Source organism: Cynocephalus volans, chromosome 10, assembly GCF_027409185.1.
Source record: "Cynocephalus volans isolate mCynVol1 chromosome 10, mCynVol1.pri, whole genome shotgun sequence".
NCBI lineage: Eukaryota > Metazoa > Chordata > Mammalia > Dermoptera > Cynocephalidae > Cynocephalus > Cynocephalus volans.
Window position 1 is genome coordinate 96,848,941 of NC_084469.1, and position 21,450 is coordinate 96,870,390.

General features: G+C 50.5%; 1 protein-coding gene across 3 annotated transcripts; it reads right to left on the minus strand.

Annotated features, from left to right (window-relative positions):
* Positions 1 to 207: 207 nt before the first annotated feature.
* PLIN3 (perilipin 3) lies at positions 208 to 17,973 on the minus strand. Of its 3 annotated transcripts, none has more exons than XM_063110936.1 (9): positions 17,915 to 17,973; positions 15,089 to 15,171; positions 13,459 to 13,657; positions 13,074 to 13,156; positions 8,266 to 8,563; positions 4,412 to 4,611; positions 2,461 to 2,586; positions 756 to 1,098; positions 208 to 401 (listed from the first exon to the last, which is right to left on the minus strand). In XM_063110936.1, exons 2-8 carry the CDS (start codon positions 15,152 to 15,154, stop codon positions 757 to 759), a joined length of 1,314 nt encoding a protein of 437 aa, XP_062967006.1. In that variant the 5' UTR covers positions 15,155 to 15,171; positions 17,915 to 17,973; the 3' UTR covers positions 208 to 401; position 756. The 3 variants fall into 3 exon arrangements, with proteins under 3 accessions (XP_062967006.1, XP_062967005.1, XP_062967004.1); XM_063110935.1 differs by having other exon boundaries at positions 208 to 386; positions 756 to 1,101; XM_063110934.1 differs by having other exon boundaries at positions 756 to 1,101.
* Positions 17,974 to 21,450: the final 3,477 nt, after the last annotated feature.

Here is a 21,450-nt window from a genome sequence, read left to right on the forward strand (position 1 = left end):
CCATCTGAGGACACAGCAAGAAAGCGTCATCTATGAGAAAGGGGCCCCCACCAGACACGGAACCTGCTGATGCCTTGACCTAGGACTTCTCAGCCTCCAGAACTATGAGCAATAAATTCTATAGTTTATAAATTACCCAGCCTAAGATATTTTTGTTATAGCAGCAGGAATGGACTAAGATGCACACAGATGCACACACACAGCCTGTACTTAGCTGCAGGTAAAATTTATTAAGGCAATACTGAACACCAGGATATTTGAACAAAGCTCACCAGGCAGGCCTCAGCCCCCTCCTGCAGTAGAACGAGTCTCCAGAATGTGGCTGTCCACGCTGTCCCTGGGAGGCCCACTTGTCAGAACAGAAGTCCAAGTCCACTAGCTAAAGGCTGAAATTCAGAGACCTTGATGTAGAAAAGAAAGTGGACTATAACAACTCTATCCCTAATTTTTAAGAAGAAAAAAAAAATTTTTTTTTTGGAACCTTCCAGAAAAAAATTTATTTTCTGGCAACCTTGCTCTACTGACTGATGGGGTGAGGCTCAGAACATGCTTCCTCCAAGCTCAGAGCAGGTGAGGGACTGGTCAGTTGGGTGACGCCCCAGTTTTGAGAGCCTCAGTTTCCCAAGTCAGGAGCTGAGCAGGGCAGGGAGGAGTGGTTAGAAAAAGTGGGCTCGAAATGAGCCACTGGTTGGAGGAACCCAGTGCCCCTGCATCTGCTCAGGGAGGGACGGAGCTCCCGACCTCTTTCCCCTTACCCTATTTCTTCTCTTCTGAGGCTTTCTCGGTGACTCCAGGGGCGAAAGGTCCCACAAGCCACATGATGGGTATGTTCTGGGCCACGTACTCCACCACACGGTCAAGGGCCTCTCGGGCCTTGGTGACACGTTCACGGCTCTGGGACAGGATGCTGCTGGAAAGGTCCTGGAAGGAGTGGATGCCAGAAAAGGTGGCTTGGAGGTCCTCCACGTGGCGGCGAGCCTGCTGCACCTGGTCTTTCACATTGGTGGGAAGCCCCTGGATGCTGGACCCCAGAGAGGCGCAGGTGGCCTGCAGCTGCTGGGTGATGTCCCGGAACATGGTCAGTGACTGGGACTCGACCTGCTGAGAAGGGAGAACGGCAGGGACAATCAGAGCTACTTCAGGTGGGGCAACCAGATCCAAAGCCAGGGGAAAAAGACACAGATTCTACTGCTAAACGTGGGGAAAAACCTTTCCACAGGCAAGACTCTAACATGGTGGTTCAGAGTACAGGCTCTTTGAGTTTTGAACCATGTGAAATACACACCAGTTACATATTTTTTCTTCTCTTTTTGGCGGCTTGCCAGTCAGGGGATCCGAACCCTTGACCTTGGTGTTATCGACACCACGCTCTAACCATGTGAGCAAATCAGCCAGCCCCACACCAGCTGGAATTTTTTGAAAGGCATAGACATTTCACCCAAAAAGATATAGAGAGGGCATGTGAAAAGATGTTCAACATCATTAGTTATGAGGGAAATGCAAATCAAAACCACAAGGAGATCCCACCTCACACCCCTGAGGCTAGCTAGCATCAACCAGTCAGTAACACCAGGTGTTGGTGGAGAAATCGGAACCCTCATGGGGTGCTGGTGGTACAGCCACTTTGGAAAACAGTCTAGCAGTTCCCTAAAATGTTAAACCACAGAATTACCACATGACACGGCAAGCCCATTGTCAGAGCCTCGTTCCTTTTCATGGCCGAGTCATATTCCACGGTGTGGATGGACTGAGTTGGTTTATCTGTTCATCTGCTGATGGACATGTGGGCTGTTTTCTACTTTCTGGCTATTCTGAATAATGCCGCTATGAATATTCATATACAAGTTTAACTCATTTAATCTTAACAACCCTACAGAAGGTCCTATATCCCATTTACATTTGGGGAAACCAAGGCCCAGAGAGGTTTAGCTGACAAGCTACATATAGCATTTGTGCAGAACTATGACTGAAGGGGTGTCATTCAGAAAGAGGCTTGAGAATTGTCTAAGGCGTGGATTGAATGACTGCTTGAGTGAGTGGTGGTACATGCGGCAAAAGCTGTCACAGAACGGCATGAGAGGCTGATGCCTGCGATAGAGTAAAGGGGGCCAGAGAATGTTAATTACAAGTTGCCAGTAGGATCTAGCGGGTGAATGTGAAGGATTGGAGAGGCCACTGGCATTGGGGAGAGAAGGATTCGAGACTCAAAGCAAATAAGACGTGGCTTAGCATTTAGTAAGTTGGGATGTATCACTACCAAGCGTTCCATGACTGAGATGCAACATTCACACCCAAGAGCAGGAATCAAGGTGGACTTCCTGGAGGAGGTGACCTTAAGTCCTAAGGCAGTTAATGGGAGGTGAGGCTGGGCAAAGTGTTCCAGGCAGGTGGTGTGGAGCAGAAGCATGGGGAGTGACGTCAGGGTCCCAAGCACCCCAGGACACCCCTCTCAGTGGGTACCTCTGGCTCGGTCAGGTCCTTCTCAGTGCCTTGATGCTGCTTCTGGTTCCAGCTGAGCCACATCTGCTGCAGCTTTTCATGAGCATCCACCAGCTTCTGATCCACTCCCTGCTTGACGGTTTCCATCTGCAGCAGAGGACAGAGCAGTGAGGGACAGTTAGCCAAAGCCAGCAGAGCCTGCGAGCACCCACATGCGCCCAGGAAGAGGAGGGATTCCGGAGGGAGCCTGGGAAGCCCTCCTATCATCTGACTTATGAGATGGTTTGGGAAGGGGAGGGACATTGTTGTCATACAGGATTTCTATGGCTACAGGGACACCATGGGCTCCTTAATCAACTCGCTCACGCCGTGCGTGCAGTCGGTGCAAAGAAAGTGGCTGCACATTCTCTGCAGCCGCTTCCATAGAGTCCATTCCTCTTCCTCCTGCAACCGGGTCTGGCTACAGGACAGGCTTTGGCCAATGGGACACGAGCAGAGGCTTCAAAAGCGCTTGTGATGGAAAATGATTCAGCCTCTAAAAGGAAGGAAATTCTGGCACGTGCTAGAGTGCGGACGAACCTTGAGGACACTGTGCTCAGGGACATAAGCCAGTCACACAGGGGTAAACACTGTGTGATTCCACTCATAGGAGATCGCTAGAGTCGTCAGATCCACAGAGACAGAAAGTAGAATGGGGGGTGCCAGGGGCTGGGGAGGGGAATGCAGAGTGTTTAATGGGGACAGTGTTTCAGTTTGGGAAGATGAGAACGTTCTGGAGATGACGGTGGTGATGGGTGCCCAACAGTGTGAATGTGCTTAATGCTGCTGAACTGTAAGTACACTTAAAGATGGTTAAGATGGTAGATTTTATGTTACGTGTATTCTGTCACGATTTAAAATTTTTTTAAAAAAGAGAGAGGACATGTGACTTAGTAGAGGAAGCTAAGCAAAGAGAAAAAAAATAGGAGTTCAGGTCTTCAACTAGAGAACAGGAAAAAATGAAATAGCTGGTCAGGGGAGGGAGCAGGAGCTGACTGCAAAGAGGCAGGAGGGAACATTCTGGGGAGATGGAAACGTGCCCTCTCCTGGTGGTGGTGGTGGTTACGTGTCTGTTTATCTTTGTAAAACTCCTCAAGTGGTACACTTTAAACAGAGGGCTGGCTGGTTAGCTCACTTGGCGTTCTCAGCACCATGCTCTCCCAAGGTCAAGGGTTTGGATCCCTGCACTGGCCAGCCACCAAAAAATAAAAAGGGTGATTTTTTTATTGGATGTAAATTATACCTCAATAAACCTAACTTTAAACAATAACAAAAAGCTCTCATGCGTTGTGGCTTGTGGTTCTCACTGCACCTGGGACCATTAGACTAGTGCCTCAGCTAGCCAGCTGGAGGGGCAGAGCACACAGAGGCCCAGCCATTAGCCGAACTGCTACAAGTTGAGTGTATCCCCCTCCCAAATGGGGGATACAGGACTTTATATGCTTAAGTCCTGACTCCCAGGATCTCAGGATGTGACTGTGTTTGGAGAAAGCATCTTCAAAGAGGTCATTAAGGTAAAATAAAGACAGCAGGGCAGACCCTAATCCAATCTGACAGGTGTCCTTAAAAGAAGAGATTAGGACACAGACACGCATGGAGGGACAACCATGTGAGGACACAGAGAGAAGATACGCCAAGGATAAACGCCTCAGAAGGAACCAAGCTTGCTGACACCTTGACCTTGGACTTCTACCCTCTCGAACAGTGGAACAATACATTTCTGTTGTTTAAGCTGCCCAGTCTGTGTATTGTTAAGGCAGCCAGAGCAAACCAAAGCACAACCATAACTCCATGGGTGAGCCCAGGCATTCAGAACTGCCCAGCCAAACCTGCAGAACAGGGAGAAATAAACCCCTTGGCTCTGAAGGGGGGTTTGCTGCAGAGTGAAGGGGGCTAGCCCAGGCCCCCGCCCCCACTCCATCACGGGCCTCACCAGGCTGAGTGCCTGGGACAGCTGCAGCAGTGCCTCCTGGGCCCTCTCCCTGGTACGTCGCAGCTTGCCCAGCGAGTGTTCATAGGCGTGCTGGCACAGCCTGTCCGAGAGGGAGCCCAGTCGCACGAAGTAGCTCTGCTCCTGCCGTTGCTGCTGCACCGAGGCGATGTCGAGGCCCTCCAGGGATGTGGCAATGCGGGCTGCATGGGAGAAGGGAGAGGAACCGGCGTGAAGGCCAGAACTCCAGTGGAACGCACAGCTGGGGCTCGTCCGCTGGGGACAGTCCCTGGAATCACACCACCTGTGTTTATACTCACTCAGGTCCTGCTGCTTACAAACCGTGAAGGTCTTGGAGCAAAGGATTTCCCACCTCGGTTTTCCCCAGTGGCAAAATGGGGATAAGGGTAACTAAATTTCACAGGATTGAGAGGCCTTAGAGCAGTGTGAGGGTCTCAAACTAAATCCCGCAGGCCACAACTGCCCTGCCTCCAGTTTTGTACAACCTATGAATACAACCATGCACATTATATAGTGTCTATAGCTGCTTTCAAACTACAACAATGGATTCTGTGGCCTCTTGGCCCACAGAGAATAAAATATTCATTATCTGGCTCTTTACAGAAAAGAGTTCGCTGATCCTATATTAGTTCCTGGCACATATTAATAGTGGCCAATCTTTTTTTTTTTTTTTTTTTTTGGTAGCTGGCCAGTGCTGGGATAGGAACCCGTGACCTTGGGTTATAAAGCTGCACTCTAACCAACTGAGCTAACTGGCCAGTACCACAGCAGCCAATCTTTAACACCTTTCTAGGTCCTTCACATGTGTTCTCATTAAATCTTAAGAACCATTTTGGGAGGTGCTGTTATCTCATTTTTATGGAGGAGGAAACTGGGGCTCAGAGAGGTTAAGCGACTTGCCCAAAGTCACACAGCTGGGAAGTGTCGAGTCAGGATTTGAAGCCAGGCTGTCTGATCCCAAGTTCTTAACAATTATACTTGAGTGGCAGGAGAAGTCTGAGCCCCATGAGAACCATCTCCAAAGCAATCCAGAAAGAGTTTGTGAAGTTACAAGACGGTAAGACAGGAAATGCCTGTCCTGACACTTTATCCTATTTTGCCCTGCTCCCTTTAAACAGTCATATATCAGCAACAAGTTTGAGCTTTGTAAGTAACCAGATCTGGGATCGCATCCAGACCTATTAGCTCTCTGGCTTTATAATGTCCTATAGCAAAGATCAGCCAACTACAGCCCATGGGCTGAATGCCTCCTGTCTTTTATAAATAAAGTTTTATTGGCACACGGTTGCACCCATTCATTTACCTGTTGTCTATGGCTATTGTCCAGCTACAATGGCAGAGTTGAGTAGTCCTGACAGAGACTGTATAGGTGGCCCACAAAGCTGTTAAGTATTTACTGTCTGACCCTTTAAGAAAATGTTTGCCACCTCCTGGTCTATGGGGAAGTGATTTTGCCAGTAAGCCTCAGTTTCCCCTTCTGCATGACCACCCGAGTCAGAGCTGCCTGAAAGGTGACATTCTATCTTGTACCTAGGAGGATATGCAAATGTTTAATATATTTATTATCTATTTATAGATGATATAGCTTTTCATTTATAGTGATAAAGTTTTCTTTCAAAAAGAACCCAGAAAAATCGATTTAAGGAATACTGAAGGTAGCTCAGTTGTTTAGAGTACAGTGTTGGTAACACCTAGGTCAAGCGTTCATATCTCTGCACCAGCCAGTCACCAAAAATAAATAAGTAAAACTAAATAAGCAGTATAGGGAGTGCAAGTATATGAGCAAGGTAAGGTGAGAGATATGGGCTGGCCAGTCAGAAACAGCAGGGTTTTCTCATTATTATAATTTCAATTTTAGTCCCATATTGTGCAACTCATTCTGGGTCAGGCACCATTCTAGAAACGAAGGACAGCCATACATGACACAACAAAATACCACATGCAGAGACGTCAACACATTGCTCAGTCCAGGTGAGCCTCTGATCAGGGGAATTCAGTTGTTTCTATAAACATTACGAGGGCCGGCCCGTGGCTCACTCGGGAGAGTGTGGTGCTGATAACACCAAGGCCACGGGTTCGGATCCCATATAGGGATGGCCGGTTGCTCCCTGGGTGAGCGTGGTGCTGACAACACCAAATCAAGGGTGAAGATCCCCTTATCAGTCATCTTTAAAAAAAAAAAAAAAAACGTTACGAAATTCTGGAAGAACATTCTCTAATCCAGGGACTGGCAAACTTTTTCTGACAGGGCCAGATAGTAAATATTTTCTGTTTTGCAGACTACACTGTCTCTCAACTACTCAACTGCCACTGTAGCATAAAAGCAGCCACAGACAATATGCACATGAATGGGCATGGCTGTGTGCCAATAAAACTTTATTTACACAATCAAGCAGTGGGCCAGATTTGGCCCAGAGACAGTAGAGTCTAATACATTCGTAGTCTGCTGGAGAAGGCGATGTCATAGAAGAATCATTACCTGCTGACACTAAAAAAAACAACACAAAAAACAAGCATGTGGGACATTTAGGGGCAGCAAAAATAAAAGCCTACATTTGGAGAAAAACGGATTCTTCCCCATTGTCCCACCAAAGGTGGGTTTGCAAACACTAACACAAAACCAGCCACATTTTGAAGCAACTCTGCTGATGGAAGTCCACGGCCCCAGGGAATCCCGGAGTTCTGCCCTTAGAAGTGAAAGTAGCTTTATTATTTAGGCCAAGGACGGCTGGCAGAGTCCAGCAAGTCTGGGCAAGCCGGCAGGGCCTGTGGAAAGGGTAGTGCTCTTGGCAAGAGGCAGCTCCCTGGGCAGAGTGGAGCAGAAGGCTGCTCGCCTGGCCCGGCCCTGAGGAGCAAACCCGGTTCTAACACCTCTCTGCAACAGTTCATCACACCTTCCCCTACAAACCAGCCCCATATCTTTTTTTTGGCAGCTGGCCAGCCCAGGTATCAAACCCTGGACCTGGGTGTCATCAGCACCACACTCTAACCAACTGAGCTAACCAGCCAGCCCCATCCTTTATCTCCAGCACCAGGATGCACAGTCATTTCATCAGTAGTGGATGGACAGAACGGACACCTGCAAAAAACAAAGCCGGTCAGACAGATCTGTTCTCTGCAGTAGCTGCTGTTCCTGGTTGATTCAAGTCCTGCCAGGCCTGGCTCAAGACCTTCCTCCCTACTCCCCTCCTCCTGCCTTTAGGGTCCAAGATCCAGAGTTGGAGTCCCCACTATGGGCCAGCAGGCACTGCTCCCAGGCCGCTGGGATATGCACAGAATAGATCAGCCAGGGCTCTTCCCCTAGGAGGCTCAGAGTTGGGCAACAGTACCAACAATCTGGCTTGGCAAGCTCAAAGGACAGGTGAGGACCTGCTGGTTAGCTCAGTTGGTTAGAGCATGGGGCCAGTAACACCAAGGGTGAGGGTTTGGATTCCCATACTGGCCAGATGCCAAAAAAAGAAAAAAAAGACAAGTGACATGCTACCTTCAAGCCACATGCTTTAGGGCTCAGCCCCACCGGGAACACGTAAAGCAGGGAACCACTGAGGATTGCAGGGAGTGTTACAGGGAGGAGAATGTTCCTGGCAGAGGAAACAGCCAGTGTAAAGGTCCTGGGGAGGGAGCTTGTTCAAGGATCAGCAAGAAGGCAGGTGTGGCTGGAGTAGAATGAATGAAGGGGCCTTGCAGGACACAGGACGACTTGGCTTTCCCCCCTCGAGGAAGGTGGGAGCCATGGAGGGCTGTGGGCAGAGGAGGGACAGGCCCTGACTCAGGGGCTCACAGACGCCCTCTGGTTACTCCAGGGAAGGGTCCTGAAGATCTTGGGCCGCACTCACCCAGCTCAGCATCCGTCATGGGCAGGTGGTTGTCCACCCACTCTTCTGACTTGCCCAGCACCGTGTCGACCCCACTCAGCACCATCTGGCCCACGTGGGAGCCCATGACTGAGTGGACACCGCTGGTGACCACGGACTTGGTCATGTCCACGCCACTCTGCACGGCGCCGCGGGTCGCATCCACCGCCTCCGTCACTCGGGTGGCCACTGTGTCCTTAGCGCTGGACACAGTGTTGGACACCATTTCTCGGGCCCCTGACACCTTGGACGACACGAGCTCTTTGGTGTCTGCCAGGACCTACGAGACAGGAAAACATCAGCACCTCTGACCTCCCTCCGTACCTGGGTACCCCCACCCCTGCACCCCAACCTCTAGGAAGGCCAAAGGGGGGCTGCCATCCCCCAAGCATCTCCAAGTCCACCATCATGGTTAAGGCTTCATGCTCTGCAGCAAGCTGGCCTGGGTTCAAATCCCAGGCTTGCCACTTCCAAGCTATGCAGCCTTAGGCAAGTCACTCTACCTCCCTCTGCCTCTGTTTCTTCATCCCAGGATGTTATGAGCTGAATGTGTCCCCCCTGACCCAAGAAATTCACATGTCAAAGTCCTGACCCCCAGTACCTGAGAATGTGACAGCATTTGGAGACAGCATTTTGTTTTGTTTTTTTCTGCAGCTGGCCAGTATAGGGATCCAAATCCTTGACCTTGATGCTACAAGGCAGCACTCTAACCAACTGAGCTAACCGGTCAGCCAGAGGTAGGGTTTATAGTAAAATGCGGTCATTAGAGCAGACCCTAATCCAATATGACTGGGTTCCTTATAAAAAGAGAAGATTAGGACACAGACACACACAGAGGGACGACCACGTGAGGACACAGGGAGACGATGGTCATCTACAAGCCATGAAGAGAGGCCTCAGAAGGAACCAACCCTACCCACACCTTGATCTCGGACTTCCAGCCTCCAGAGGTGTGAGAAAATAAGTTTCTCTGGTTTGAGCGACCCAGCCCGTAGGACTTTGTTATGCCAGCCCTAGAGAACTAACACACATGGCTAGAACAGTGCTAAGCTCAAGAATTTAATCAGTGTGACAGCAGGAACTAAAGAAAACCTTGGGAAGTGACCCCTCCAATCCCCCAGGAAGTACTGGAATCCTGGCTGGACACATAAGCCGTGTACTAGTTTAGTCCCTTAGAAGTTCTCAACTGGGGGTAATTCTGCCCCAGGGGATGCTGGGCAATGTCTGGAGACATTTGTGGTTGTCATGACTGGGAGGTGCTCCTGGCATGGGGTGGATGGAGACCACAGACGCTGCTCAGCACCTGCAGTACCCAGGATGGCTCCACCCCAGAGAAGGATCCAGTCCCAATGTCCACAGTGCCGAGGGGGAGACCCTGCACCATCGTGAGATACTCAGAGCTAGACTATAGCAACATGAAAGATTTTATGCAGACCTCCAAGTGTCCAAACATTCTGTCTTTATCAACTCCCCATTTAACATATTAATTACCCTAAACTCCTGAGGGTGAATGGGGGAATGTGTCTAAAACATTGAAGTGTTTGTGCACTTAGTCTGCAATCTCACACTAAAACGTGAAGAGCCAACCAGACACTGTTCTATGTCTTCAGAGGAGGACCCCAGGTAAGCCTCACAATCCCCTAAGACATAGGGAGCATCTCCATTCTGCAGAGGAGAAAGTGAGGCAGAGAGAGATGAAGTAGCTTGTTTGAGGGCTGCCCAGCTGCTCGGGGGCAGAACACAGATTGGAACCGGCTGTTCTGACTCTGTGACTTATAACCTTGACTGGTTAATAGGACCAGTTATGAGGTTGGCAACTTTGTGTAAAAGGCCAGATGGCTAAGATTTTCAGCTTCACAGGCCAGATGGTCTCTGTCCCAACTACTCAACCCTGCCATAGTAGGGTGAAAGCAACCATAGACCATATGTAAATGAATGGGTGTTGACGTGTTCCAATAAAACTTTATTTAAAAAAAAACAAGTGGAGGGCCAGATTTGGCCCCTGCTGATCCCTGGAATAGCTTTTCGTGAAAACAACACCCGCTGTTCTTGAATCTAAGTCTCTAAACAGATCTCTACGCAGATGGCTCTCTGCAGAATTAAAAACCACACCCACCCCCATTGCTACCCTTCCACATTGGTGCCTACTGAACACCCAGCCCTCTTGCACCCATGAGAATCAGTCTTTTGGGGATGGTCATGTTTTAATGCCGGTGCTACACTAACTGAATGCACAGATTCTCACGCTGGCTCTGGTTCAAATCCCAGTCTCGACTAACAAAGACCTTGTAGGGTCCAGAATGGAGAGACCATCACACCCCTTAAAGTCAAGTGCTCAGAGCAACTGCCCTTTTGGATGACGCTGGAGAACTTCACCCTGAGTTCGTCCTTCTGTGAACAGAAGGAATGCTGGCCTCACACCCTACTGGCAGGATGGAAGGGAACGCAAACACTCGGCCTGAAGATGGGGGTTCCTAGTGATGTGAACCCAGCAGTCTCCATCTTCCATCACACCAAGCCCATTAATGGCATTTGCTGATAAGGTGTATTTGTCACCTACTCTGAGGCGATTTCTGCATAAAAAGGATGGAGCCTGCCCAAAGGGGTCTTCAGGATCAAGTATGACAGTATAGCACAGTCCTGGCATGCAGCAGGCGCTCAATAGCTAGTGGACAAAGAAGCTGCCTGTCAGGGTAGGTGGTCTCAGCAGAAAGCCTAAAGATGCTGGAGGAATGGCTGGCTGGTCCCTACGCCCCCCCCAGGGGGCTCCTACTTTTGAGGGGGGGAAACCCAGACACAGGTAGGTGTGCCTGAGTGGGGCCCTTCTGTGTCACCAGGCAACAGTGGAGATTAAGCACTTGAGTACTAGAGGAACACTTACTGCATGCCAGGCTGCACTAGGCACTAAACACAGCAACAAAGCACACAGTCTGTGCCCTTGTCCCAGCCAAGGAGACAAACCATCAGCAGTCGAGTGTCACACTCTCCGAAAATGAATGCAACTTGTACACGACTGTCCACAGCAGCATTATGTACAACAGCCAGGAAGTGGAAACCTACGTGTCCATCAACAGAGCAAGAGGTGGTCTATCCATACCACGGAATGTGACTCAGCCTTCAAAAGGAAGGACATCCTGACATGTGCTGTGACGTGGATACACCTTGAGGACACTGTGTTCAGTGACATAAGCCAGACACACAAGGACAAACACTGTGTGATCCTACTCATAGGAGGTCCCTGGAGTCGTCAGATCCACAGAGACAGAAAGTAGAATGGGGGGTGCCAGGGGCTGGGGAGGGGGTGGGGGGTGAGTGTTTCATGGGGACAGAGCTTCAGTTTGGGAAGATGAGAAAGTTCTGGAGATGTTGGTGGTGACGGCTGCACAGCCATGTGAATGTGCTTAATGCCACCGAGCTGTGCACTTAAACATGATTAAGGTGGTAAATTTTATGTTGTGTATTTCACCGCAATTACATTTTTAAAAAAGAATGTAAATTGTACACAAATGTTCATAGCAGCACGAGTCACAATAGCCAAGAAATGGAAACAACCTAAGTGTCCATCAGCAGGTGACAAACACAACATAGTCCATCCACATGATGGAATATGATTCAATCTTAAAAAGGAAAGAGGCTCTGACATGTGCTACGACGTGGAGGAGCCCCGAACACATTAAAGGAAACAAGCCAGACACAAAGACCACATATTATGATTCCACTAACAGGAAACGCTCATGGTAAGCAGATGTACAGAGACAGAAGGTGGATTCGTGGCTGCCTGGGCTGGGTGTTCGGTGGGAAGGAGGGTGACAAGTAAGGGGAGTAGAGTTTCTTTTTGGGGTGACAAAAATGTCCTAAAATTGAGAGCGATGGCTGCACAATCTGAATAGACTAAAGCCACTGAATTGTACACCTGAAACAGGTGAGTGGTATGGTATGTGAATTATATCTCTACAAAGCTGTTAAATGAAAAAGCTGACATAATGTGCTTAGGAATACGCTACTCAGGGAGCCACTCAGGGGAACTATCTAAACTTAAAATAATAAAAATTAAGTAAAGTTAGGAATTCTGTATTGCACACCACAGACAGAGAATGCATATCAAAGAAAGCTCTACTGAACAGTAGGGTGCTAGGACAACCTTCTAGAAGTAAGAGAAGGCTGCTGAAGAGATCAGAACAGAGACTTGAGGGCTGGCTGGATAGCTCAGTTGGTAGAGCGCAGTGTTATAGCACCAAGGTACAGGATTTGGATCCCCATACCAGCCAGCCACTAAAACAAAAAAAGAAAGAACAGACTTGAAAGACTGGGCCATAAAGACGAAACAGCATGTGCAAAGGTCCTGGGGTAGGACCAAGATGGGCACATTTGTTGTATTTGGAATGGAGTTCTATGAAGAAAAGGACTCTGTTTCTGTCACTGTGTCCCCCAAATCTGAACTGTGCCTGGTATACATGGGCACTGACACTCCTGAACAAGGTCAGGGGCCAGTGTGTCTGGAGCAACCAAGCAAGGTGGGCGATGAGGGCAGGGAGGTGATGGGACCAGATCAGGTGGGGCTTTGTTGGCCTTGGGGAAGATTTTTGCTTTGGGCGAGGCGGGAGCCACAGGGAGTGTTTAGAATATTCCTCCAGCTGCCCAGTGGGGGTGAGGACAGGCAGGAGAGGGACCAAGGAGGACAGGGTTATGGCTGTCTACTCTAGTGAAGCTGGGACCAGCAGACTTCATGCCCAGGTGGGCCCCTGTCTCAGCGGAGTCCCCAAGGGGCTCCTGGTGGCAGACTCCGTTACCTTCTCCGTGGGCTGCTGCAGGACGGGCAGGCTCTCCTCCAACTTGTCCAGCCCCCTGTGGGCATACTCGCTGGCTGATACAACTGCAAGTGACAAAGCAGGACAGAAATCTGACCGTGGGGCTGACTGGTTAGCTCGGCTGCTTACAGCATGGTGCTGATGACACCAACATCATGGGTTCAGATCCCTACGCTGGCCAGCCACCAAAAGAAAAAAAAAAAAAGAAAAGAAAAGAAAAGACATCTGACTGTTACCACCCCTCAGGTGCCCAAGGAAGGTCACCTTATGCTGGTTTTGGGGGACAGGGACAGAGGGAGGGCAGACACCCCCCCCCCCATGAAACAGCCAAGAGGGGAGATGTGAGGTTCTCCGGGGCTTCACTCACTCTGGGGTTCCAGCTTGGACAGGATGGGCTGGGCCCCACTGACAGCAGCCGCCGTGAGGGTCCTCACGCCTTTCTCTGCCACGTCACACACGGTCTTGACATGGGGGTGGCTCTCCTTAGTGGAGGCATAGGCGGCAGACACCATGTCGCAGGTAGAGCTAATGAGGGGTATGTTGGCCACGCGGTCCACTACGCTCAGCTGTGGGGCAAGAAGCAACTCAGGTAGGCTGGGATAGGTACGGGAGCCGGGGGGACTGGGCCCGAAACTCACGGTGCCCTACAGACTTGCTTCTGCTCCCAGCCACCAAAATGGCTTAGCTCACCATACTTTGCACCCAAGCATTGTACAAGCCAAGAACTTCAGGGTTCTGCCATGAGCTTCCTTTTTCTTAGCCCTACGTGCATCTCGTTTCTTTAAGCGTATACCTTACCCCCTACTACATGCTAGGCAGTGACAAGGGACAATAGCCCCATTCTCCTGGAGTTTAGGGTCTAAAACTGGGGGCTGCACACTACAGCCTACAGGCCAAATCCAGCTCACCACCTATTTTTTCTTTTTTCTAAAGTTTTATTGAGATATAATTCACACACCATAAATTTCACCCTTTGAAAGTATACAATCCCAGGACTGGCTGGTCCGCTCAGTTGGTTAGAGTGTGGTGTTATAACACCAAGGTCAAGGGTTTGGATCCCCATACCAGCCAGCTGCCAAAAACACAAATAAATTATATAAAAAAGAAAGTATTCAATCCAGTGCTTTTTAAATATATTCAGGGGACTGGCCAGTTAGCTCAGTTGGTTAGAGCGTGGCCTTGTCACATCAAGGTCAAGGGTTTGGTTCCCCATACCAGCCAGCCACATACACAAAAAACATAATGTTAATTAAAATCCAGACAAGAGGCTACATGTTATATGATTTTGCTTATGTGAAATGTCCAGAATAGGCAAATCCATAGACACAGAAACTGGGGGCTGGCTGCTTAGCTCGGTTACAGTGTGGTGCTGATAACACCAAGGTCAAAGGTTCGCATCCGCATACTATCCAGATGCCAAAAAAAAAAAATTGGATGAACAGTTACCAGGAGCTGGGAGAGGGGTTGGGGAAGGAGGTGACTGCTAATGGAGACTGGGTTTCTTTTGGGGAGAGAAAAATGTTCCAAAACCATATCGTGGCGATGGTCACAACTTGGTAAACTTTACTAAAATGTCATTGAGTACTATACTTTATAAGGGTGAATTTTATGGTTATATGAATTGCACATTTAAAGTTATTTATAAAAAATAAATAAATAAATAAAGTTATTTAAAAGCAGCCTTTATTTAACTGGAGGGAGAGAGCTGGAATGGGGACTGGCTTCCCACAAGGGGGGGCCCTAAGAGAACCCACAGAGAGGAAGATAATTTGGCTCTGGGGGGGGGCCAGGCATTTTCAGACAGAGCCCTGCTCCTGGTCCCCCTACCCAAAAGCCTTTGAAATTCCCGTTCTCCCACCCCACTGGGGGCACCTGTGAGTGGTGTGCACTTTGCTCACAAAGACAACCCTCTTGACCTCCCTACCAGGGCACCACGGTGTGGGAAGCCTCACTGCACAGGTATCATGGGGCCGTCCCTGGTCCCAGGTCTTCCTCACCTGCTGTACCGGTTCTTCTGCCGTCACCTGGGTGCCAGCACTGGCCTCTGTCCCGTTGGTAGACATGATCTCAGCAGCAGGCACTGGGGACAGGTGGACACAGAACAGTCAGGGTGCAGCCCGTTCTGCCCCTCCTGGCAGGGAAAAAGTCCAGGCCCACGCAGGCTCTGTGGGACAGAGGACTCACACCCGCACTCCATACCTCAAGACTGAGAGCCGTGCCTCCCTTCATTATCCCACAGAAGAGTCACCTGTGAACCTTGTTAAAAGCAGGCACTGACTCAGCAGGTCCCAGATGGAGGTGACCCCACTCTGCGTTTCTAACAAGTTCCCAGGTGGTGGTAATGTAGCTGGGTCCCGGGAGCAAGGCTTGAGAGCAGCCCCTTCAAGGGCTCACCTGTATCACCTGACCTCCAGGGAGACAGGTATGGTGCAAAACTTCCAGAGAGGGCAATTTGCCAATAGCTGTCATGTTTCAGGAGGCATCTTCCCTTCAACCCAGAAACCTCACTTCCGGAGAGACTCCCCATACCTGTACTGCCACGTGGGCAGAGGTATGTTTCCCTGTGTCAGCCCCAACATGATACTGGAAACAACCTAGATGCCCAGCGGAAGGGGACTAAAAAAATAATAACAGCATATCCCATGCCTAGATGCCCAGCGGAAGGGGACTAAAAAAATAATAACAGCATATCCCAGCACAGCAGCTGAAGAATGACACTTACATGTAACTGACATGGACCAAGATATTGTTATGAGACAAAAAGTGTTGAATAGGACAAAAGTTTTTGCTCGCATTAGTATAGAATCTTTAAAGAGACACAGGAAATTGTTAACAGTGGCCACCTTGCAGGGAGGAGGATCAGGTAGCTGGGGTGTGGATGGGAGAGAGGCTTCTGACTTTTAAACCAGGTAGATAGTATTACCTGTTCAAAAAAAAGTTAAGGTTTTAAAAAAAGAGAACTGGACGGTTTGCTCAGTTGGTTAGAGCAAAGTGTTGCAATTTCAAGGTCAAGGGTTTGAATCCCAATACTGGCCAGCCTCCAAAATTTTTTTAAAAATTTTAAAAATTAAAAAGTTAGACCACCCCTGGCCCCACTGCAGACCAATCAAGCCAGACTTAGGGGTATAGGGAGGGCGGGGCTTCCCAGGTGAGGGTAATGCTCACTGTAACAGGTGGGAAGGGAGCCACAGGTATGCTCCATCTTCCTGGCCAGGTGAGATAAGGCAGGGACAGCATTGTCAGACTAGATTTCCACAGGGAAGCCGGGAGTCCCAGCTATGCCTATGCTGGGGTCCTTTGGGCAAGGTTCTTCCTCTCCCCTAGCCTCGGTTGTCTCACCTGTAAAATGGGACTAAAGTATTGCAGGCCTTAAAGGCTGGTTCCTGGGGGAATTCTAGTGTAAGCCTGTTGAGAACCCATGACCTTGATTCTGAGCCTGGGCTCTGGTGGCCTTGTTCCCCTAAGCAGAATCCAGCAAAATGTTTTGAGAGCACTGGTTCTGGAGTCCAGATGTGGTTCTAATCCTGGCTTTGCAACTCACTAGCAGTGGGAGCTTTCAAAGGCAGCACCCCCCGGGGGCTGTGCTCGCCACATCTGTGAAATGGGGACAAACATTTCACATTAGCTCGGAGCCCCTGCAGGTTGGAGGGGACACTTAGCTCAGGGCCTGGCACATAGCAGGTGCTCAGTAAGCAGAACCATCTCACCCTACTCTGGCTTCTACGTACAAAGGCATGAAAACAGCCAGAAATGGGCTTCCTGCTTGTTACAAAGGTCCACTAACTGGGAAGTCAAGTGAGGAGCCATACCTCCCTCCTGGTGATCATTACCTAAATTCTATTCTTTTCACCTTCTTGGGAGCCTGTGCCCAGGTGAGCATCCCTGCCCTGGCCTCAACAGATTCCCAAGTCCTGCGTAGGACTCAGGCAGATTCCTCCTATACCCTCAGTCCATTGATCCCTGCTGGGGCCGCTTTAAGCAAGGGTGGCCATTGGAGATAACAGCGCCCCATTAAAGTCTCTGGGGTCAGCAATCTGCCTGAAGCTGGCTCCAGCTGCTAGAGCAAGAGCTGGCTGGAGCTGAAGCGACCCCCCCACCCTCACTCCACACATCCACTTCCTCATCACAGAAACAGAGCAAGGCCCAAAGAGGGGGAGCCCCCAGCCCAGAGACACGTTAAGACCAGACTTCCAAAGTTCCAAGCGACCAAGGTCCCAGGCCCAGCCCCATAAGGGCCCCAAAGCAGATATGGGGGAGCCCTTCCCACGGAAGACCTTTGGCAATCCCGCAGCCACACCCACCCAAGGGAAGGGGACAGGATTTCTCAAGACCTTCCCAGTGTCAGCTGGGGGGCCAGAAACTGGGGCAAGCTCCCAGGTGACAAAACCATTTGCAAGGGAGGGGGCTCTGCTAGGCTGACGGATTGCCTCCTGTTGTCTCTAAGGCCCAGGGAGGGAGGGCTGAGTTCCTGGGCAGGAGGGGCTGGCGCTGCAAGGAGGCTTGTCCGCAGTTTGCAAAAGTGGGCACACTTTTCGGATCGGTTGCGGAGATGGGATTTAGCCCACCCCCATGATACTACCCCTTCTTAGGGGCTCTTTCGCCCCCTCTAAAGTTCCCGGAATTGAGAAGACAGAGTTCGAGAGTCTGAGCCCGTTACACAAGTTGGACTCCTCGGTGGGGAGGGGCGCTCAGGTCTCCCCTGCCCAGGCCGCGGGGCCCAGCACAGCCCCCGGGAAGCCCCTTCCCGTCCCCTCCTCCCCTGGGGCGCCCCAGGACCCGGCGGACCCCACCCCCCAGCTCGATCGGGCTCCCCCGCCTCCCACCTCGGTCAGCGGGACGTCCGGGTCGGGATGACCGCGACTTCCAGGCCAGCTCCCAAACCGTCCGGAGCCCGGGCGGAGCCGGAGTTTTTAACCTCGCGGGGGGCGGGCGCCGGGGAGTGACGGGCCCGAGGACCAATCAGGTCGGGAGCATGCACCCCCCCCCCCCACACACACACACACTAGGCCCCGCCCCTCCGCGGGTCCCGGGACGTCGTCGCCCCTAGTGAAGTCCGAAAAGCTGCGCCTTGTCCCTGGGGGGAACACGGGACTCGTGCACGATGCCTGACCCAGCCAAAGGGCGCCCCTCTCCGCACGGGGACCCTGTGAACTCTGCTCTGGGAGATGAGTGCGATCCGGGGCTCGCCGCGCTTGGATCCCCCAAGTCCCCCATTTCACAGGCGGCCCAACTGAGGCTGCGAGAACCCAGCAATGGTTGCACGATTCCCCCAGCGCGTGGGGGCCTCGCCGCCTGGCTGATGGAGCCAAGCCAGACTCAGCAGGACGGGCACCTCGAAGCACACAGCAGTAAACACATTCTGAACACCTTCTGCTTGCCCTTAACCCTCCCAACACTATGTTGTCCCTTTATCATCCCCATTTTACAGATGAGGAAACTGAGGCCCAGAGAGAGTTAGCCAGGGGCAGTGCAGGAGCCAGGCCCTCTTCTCTCCAGCTCCTGGATCAAGCCCTTCCTGAAGCTGCTGCGATTGGATTCCACCACCCCCACTCCTCCCAAATATTCTTTATACTCTTGGTCTATAAACCAAGGTCTTAATCTCAGATGGCCCCAGGGTCTAGGCAGGAGGTAAATGTCTCTCCTGAGGGCGTGGCAGCAAGCCCTGCCTGGAAGGGCAGAACATTGCCCTATGGGAGACCCACATGGGATTTGCAGATCCAGGGGGATTTCTGACTGTAGAAAACTATCTTCTCTTGGAAAACTATTGGACAAAATAATACCTAGCTGGGGCTGTATCTCGCCCCGGGGCCACGAGTTTGCTACATCTGCTAAATTATGTGAATTGGCATGGAATTTCTGGAACTCTAGAAAAAGCATGGAAAAAATTGGGTGTGTGTGACTGAGCGCATTTTTTTTTTTTTTTCTTTTTTACAGGGCCTACGCTAGCACTGTGCAGTAAAACTCTCTGCAAAAGTTGGGAATGTCCTAGAATTTTGCACCATCCAATAGAGTAGCCACTAGTACCACATGCCTGTTGTGCACAGAGAAACTGAATGTTTAAATTTCAGTAATCACATGCAACTAGTCAGATTCCCAAGTGAGTCTGAGACCCCAAAATGATGAGAACAACAAACTATACAGGTGAAAACTGTATGACATTTGCTGCAGGTCTTTGCCTTCTACTCATTCATTCATTCGGCTCCCTGTGGCTGGAGAGGAGTGACGGAGGGGAAGACAGGGAGGAAGGAGGGCAGGATGGCTCAGAGGGGTGAAGTGACTTACCTAAGGTCACACAGCTCAAAGGTCAGTGACAGATATGCGTGGTAGCCTTTGCTTCACACTGGCCTTCAGTGTCAAAATATCTCTGGACAAGGGGATGTAACCCAATTTCAGATAATGTCCTGGTGATTTTGCCTCACATCTTCACAGCAAAAGGGCCAGGTAGGCAAGTAGTTGGACCTTGGATAGTGGGAAAGAGGTGGAGAGGCAGCAGGCCGGGCAGGGGCTGGCAGGTTATCCCAGGTAGGGAGGGAGGGTCAGGCTGGCAGAACAGCCAGGCTCACCTGCTCTGCTGTGCAGATCGACTCCCCCTCCACCCCTTTCAGTCCCCTGTGAAAACAGCCACCGGCATTTGCCCCTGCGCATGTGTGGGTGCAGGTGGGGGAAGGGAAGGGAGGGCCCTTAGCAAGCTAGCTCAAGTCTTTCGGGAACCTTCTGCCTGGAACACCCTCCCTTTCCAGAGCCACTGCCCCCTCCTCCTGGAAGCCTTCCCTGCCCACCCCTCAGGATCCCCCAGACTCCAATTGACAGATAAAATTCAGGATGCCCATTTAAATTTGAATTTCAGGTGAATTCAATGAGTACATTTTGGGGGTATAAGTGTATCCCACGAAATATTTGGGACATACTCATACTTAAAAATTATTCATTGTTGATCTGAAATTCAAATTCAGTTGGGCATTATTTTTAGTTTTTATTTTTGTTTTTGGGTTTTTTTGTTTGTTTGTTTTTTAAAGATGACCGGTAAGGGGATCTTAACCCTTGACTTGGTGTTGTCAGCACCACGCTCACCCAGTGAGCCAACCAGCCATCCCTATATGGGATCTGAACCCATGGCCTTGGTGTTATCAGCACCGCACTCTCCCAAATGAGCCACAGGTCGGCCCTATTTTTGTTTTTCTTTGTGCTAAATCTGACAACCCCACCCCAAACTTATGTCCCTTTCTCTGTCCCAGCCTAGTCCTCAAGGAGGCTCTATCACCTCCCAGCCTTGGGGGGAAGGGACTTCTTGAGAGCAACTCCCCATCCCTGGTGTCCCCTCCTCACCTCCTGCAGCCCCAGGATGGAAAGTAAGAAATAGCTGCTGTTTTCTGAGCTATTTGGTCACATTATTCAGTGGGCTGAGGATCAGAGAGGCAGAGTAACTTGCCTCAGGTCACACAGCCCAAAATTTCCAGCCGCGGGGTTTGAGCCCTGAGTCGTCTGTCTTCCAGGTCTTTGTCGCTGAGATCGCCTCCTCCTTCTCGACTTTCTTCCCTCTTTACCGCCTCCCAATTGATTAAGGGCTTTTCTGCTGGGAGGAGGGGAGGCAGAGGCAGGTGAGCATCACACCACAAGGTGGCACTGCTGGTCCCTGCCTGGTCCAGGTGTTCCCAGCGTCCGCCCTGTCCTTCCCCTCGGTCCATCCACCCATTTATCAAGCATGTCCTATTACATGTGAGCCAGCCAGCGATTGCTTGATATTCAGTCATCTAACAAGCAATAATTAAGCTGCTGTGTGCCAGGCCTGTGCTGGACAGCCATGGGGACCCAGGCTTGATCTCTGCCTTCACAGCACTGGAGACAGACAGGGTCTGGCCACATTAAGACTTCTGGGGGCTCGAGGCCCGATGTCCTTTACGGGCCCTTTCCTCTATGAAAAAATATTAAAATGATCTCTTATGACTGCGTTGGTATAAAGACTCATATAATCTAATCTGGATTCATTAATATAGATTCATTACGATTATATATATTTTTTGCTTCTGATTTTGAGAGAAATTAAAATGAAAATATTTCTGTGGGACCCTGTGTCTGATGGATGAGTCAGCTCTGGGGACCGGGCAGATAAAACAGGGTTATCAAGGCTGTGATGAGGGGGCACAGGCATGGTGGAGCCTGGAGGAAGTGCTGGACCCCCGTGTGTGGGAGTGGTCCTGGAAGGCTTCCAGGAGAGGATGATATCTAAACTGAGGCCAGAGAAATGAATGAATAAGGATCAGTCAGGGGAAGGTACTGAAGAGCTGTTGTAGGCAAAGGGAACAGAGTGCAAAGGCACAGAGTGAGGTTGGAGGGTAGAACATGGTTGGGGGGAGGTCAG

Bases quoted from the DNA above. Each gene is read 5' to 3' on its own strand.
- PLIN3 (XM_063110935.1), bottom strand. From the start codon at position 15,154: ATGTCTACCAACGGGACAGAGGCCAGTGCTGGCACCCAGGTGACGGCA. The intron at 8,564-13,073 runs GTAACGGAGTCT...CCTGTCTCGTAG, and splicing joins TGCAGCAGCCCACGGAGAAG to GTCCTGGCAGACACCAAAGA. The intron at 4,612-8,265 runs GTGAGTGCGGCC...TCTCCCATGCAG, and splicing joins CATGACGGATGCTGAGCTGG to CCCGCATTGCCACATCCCTG.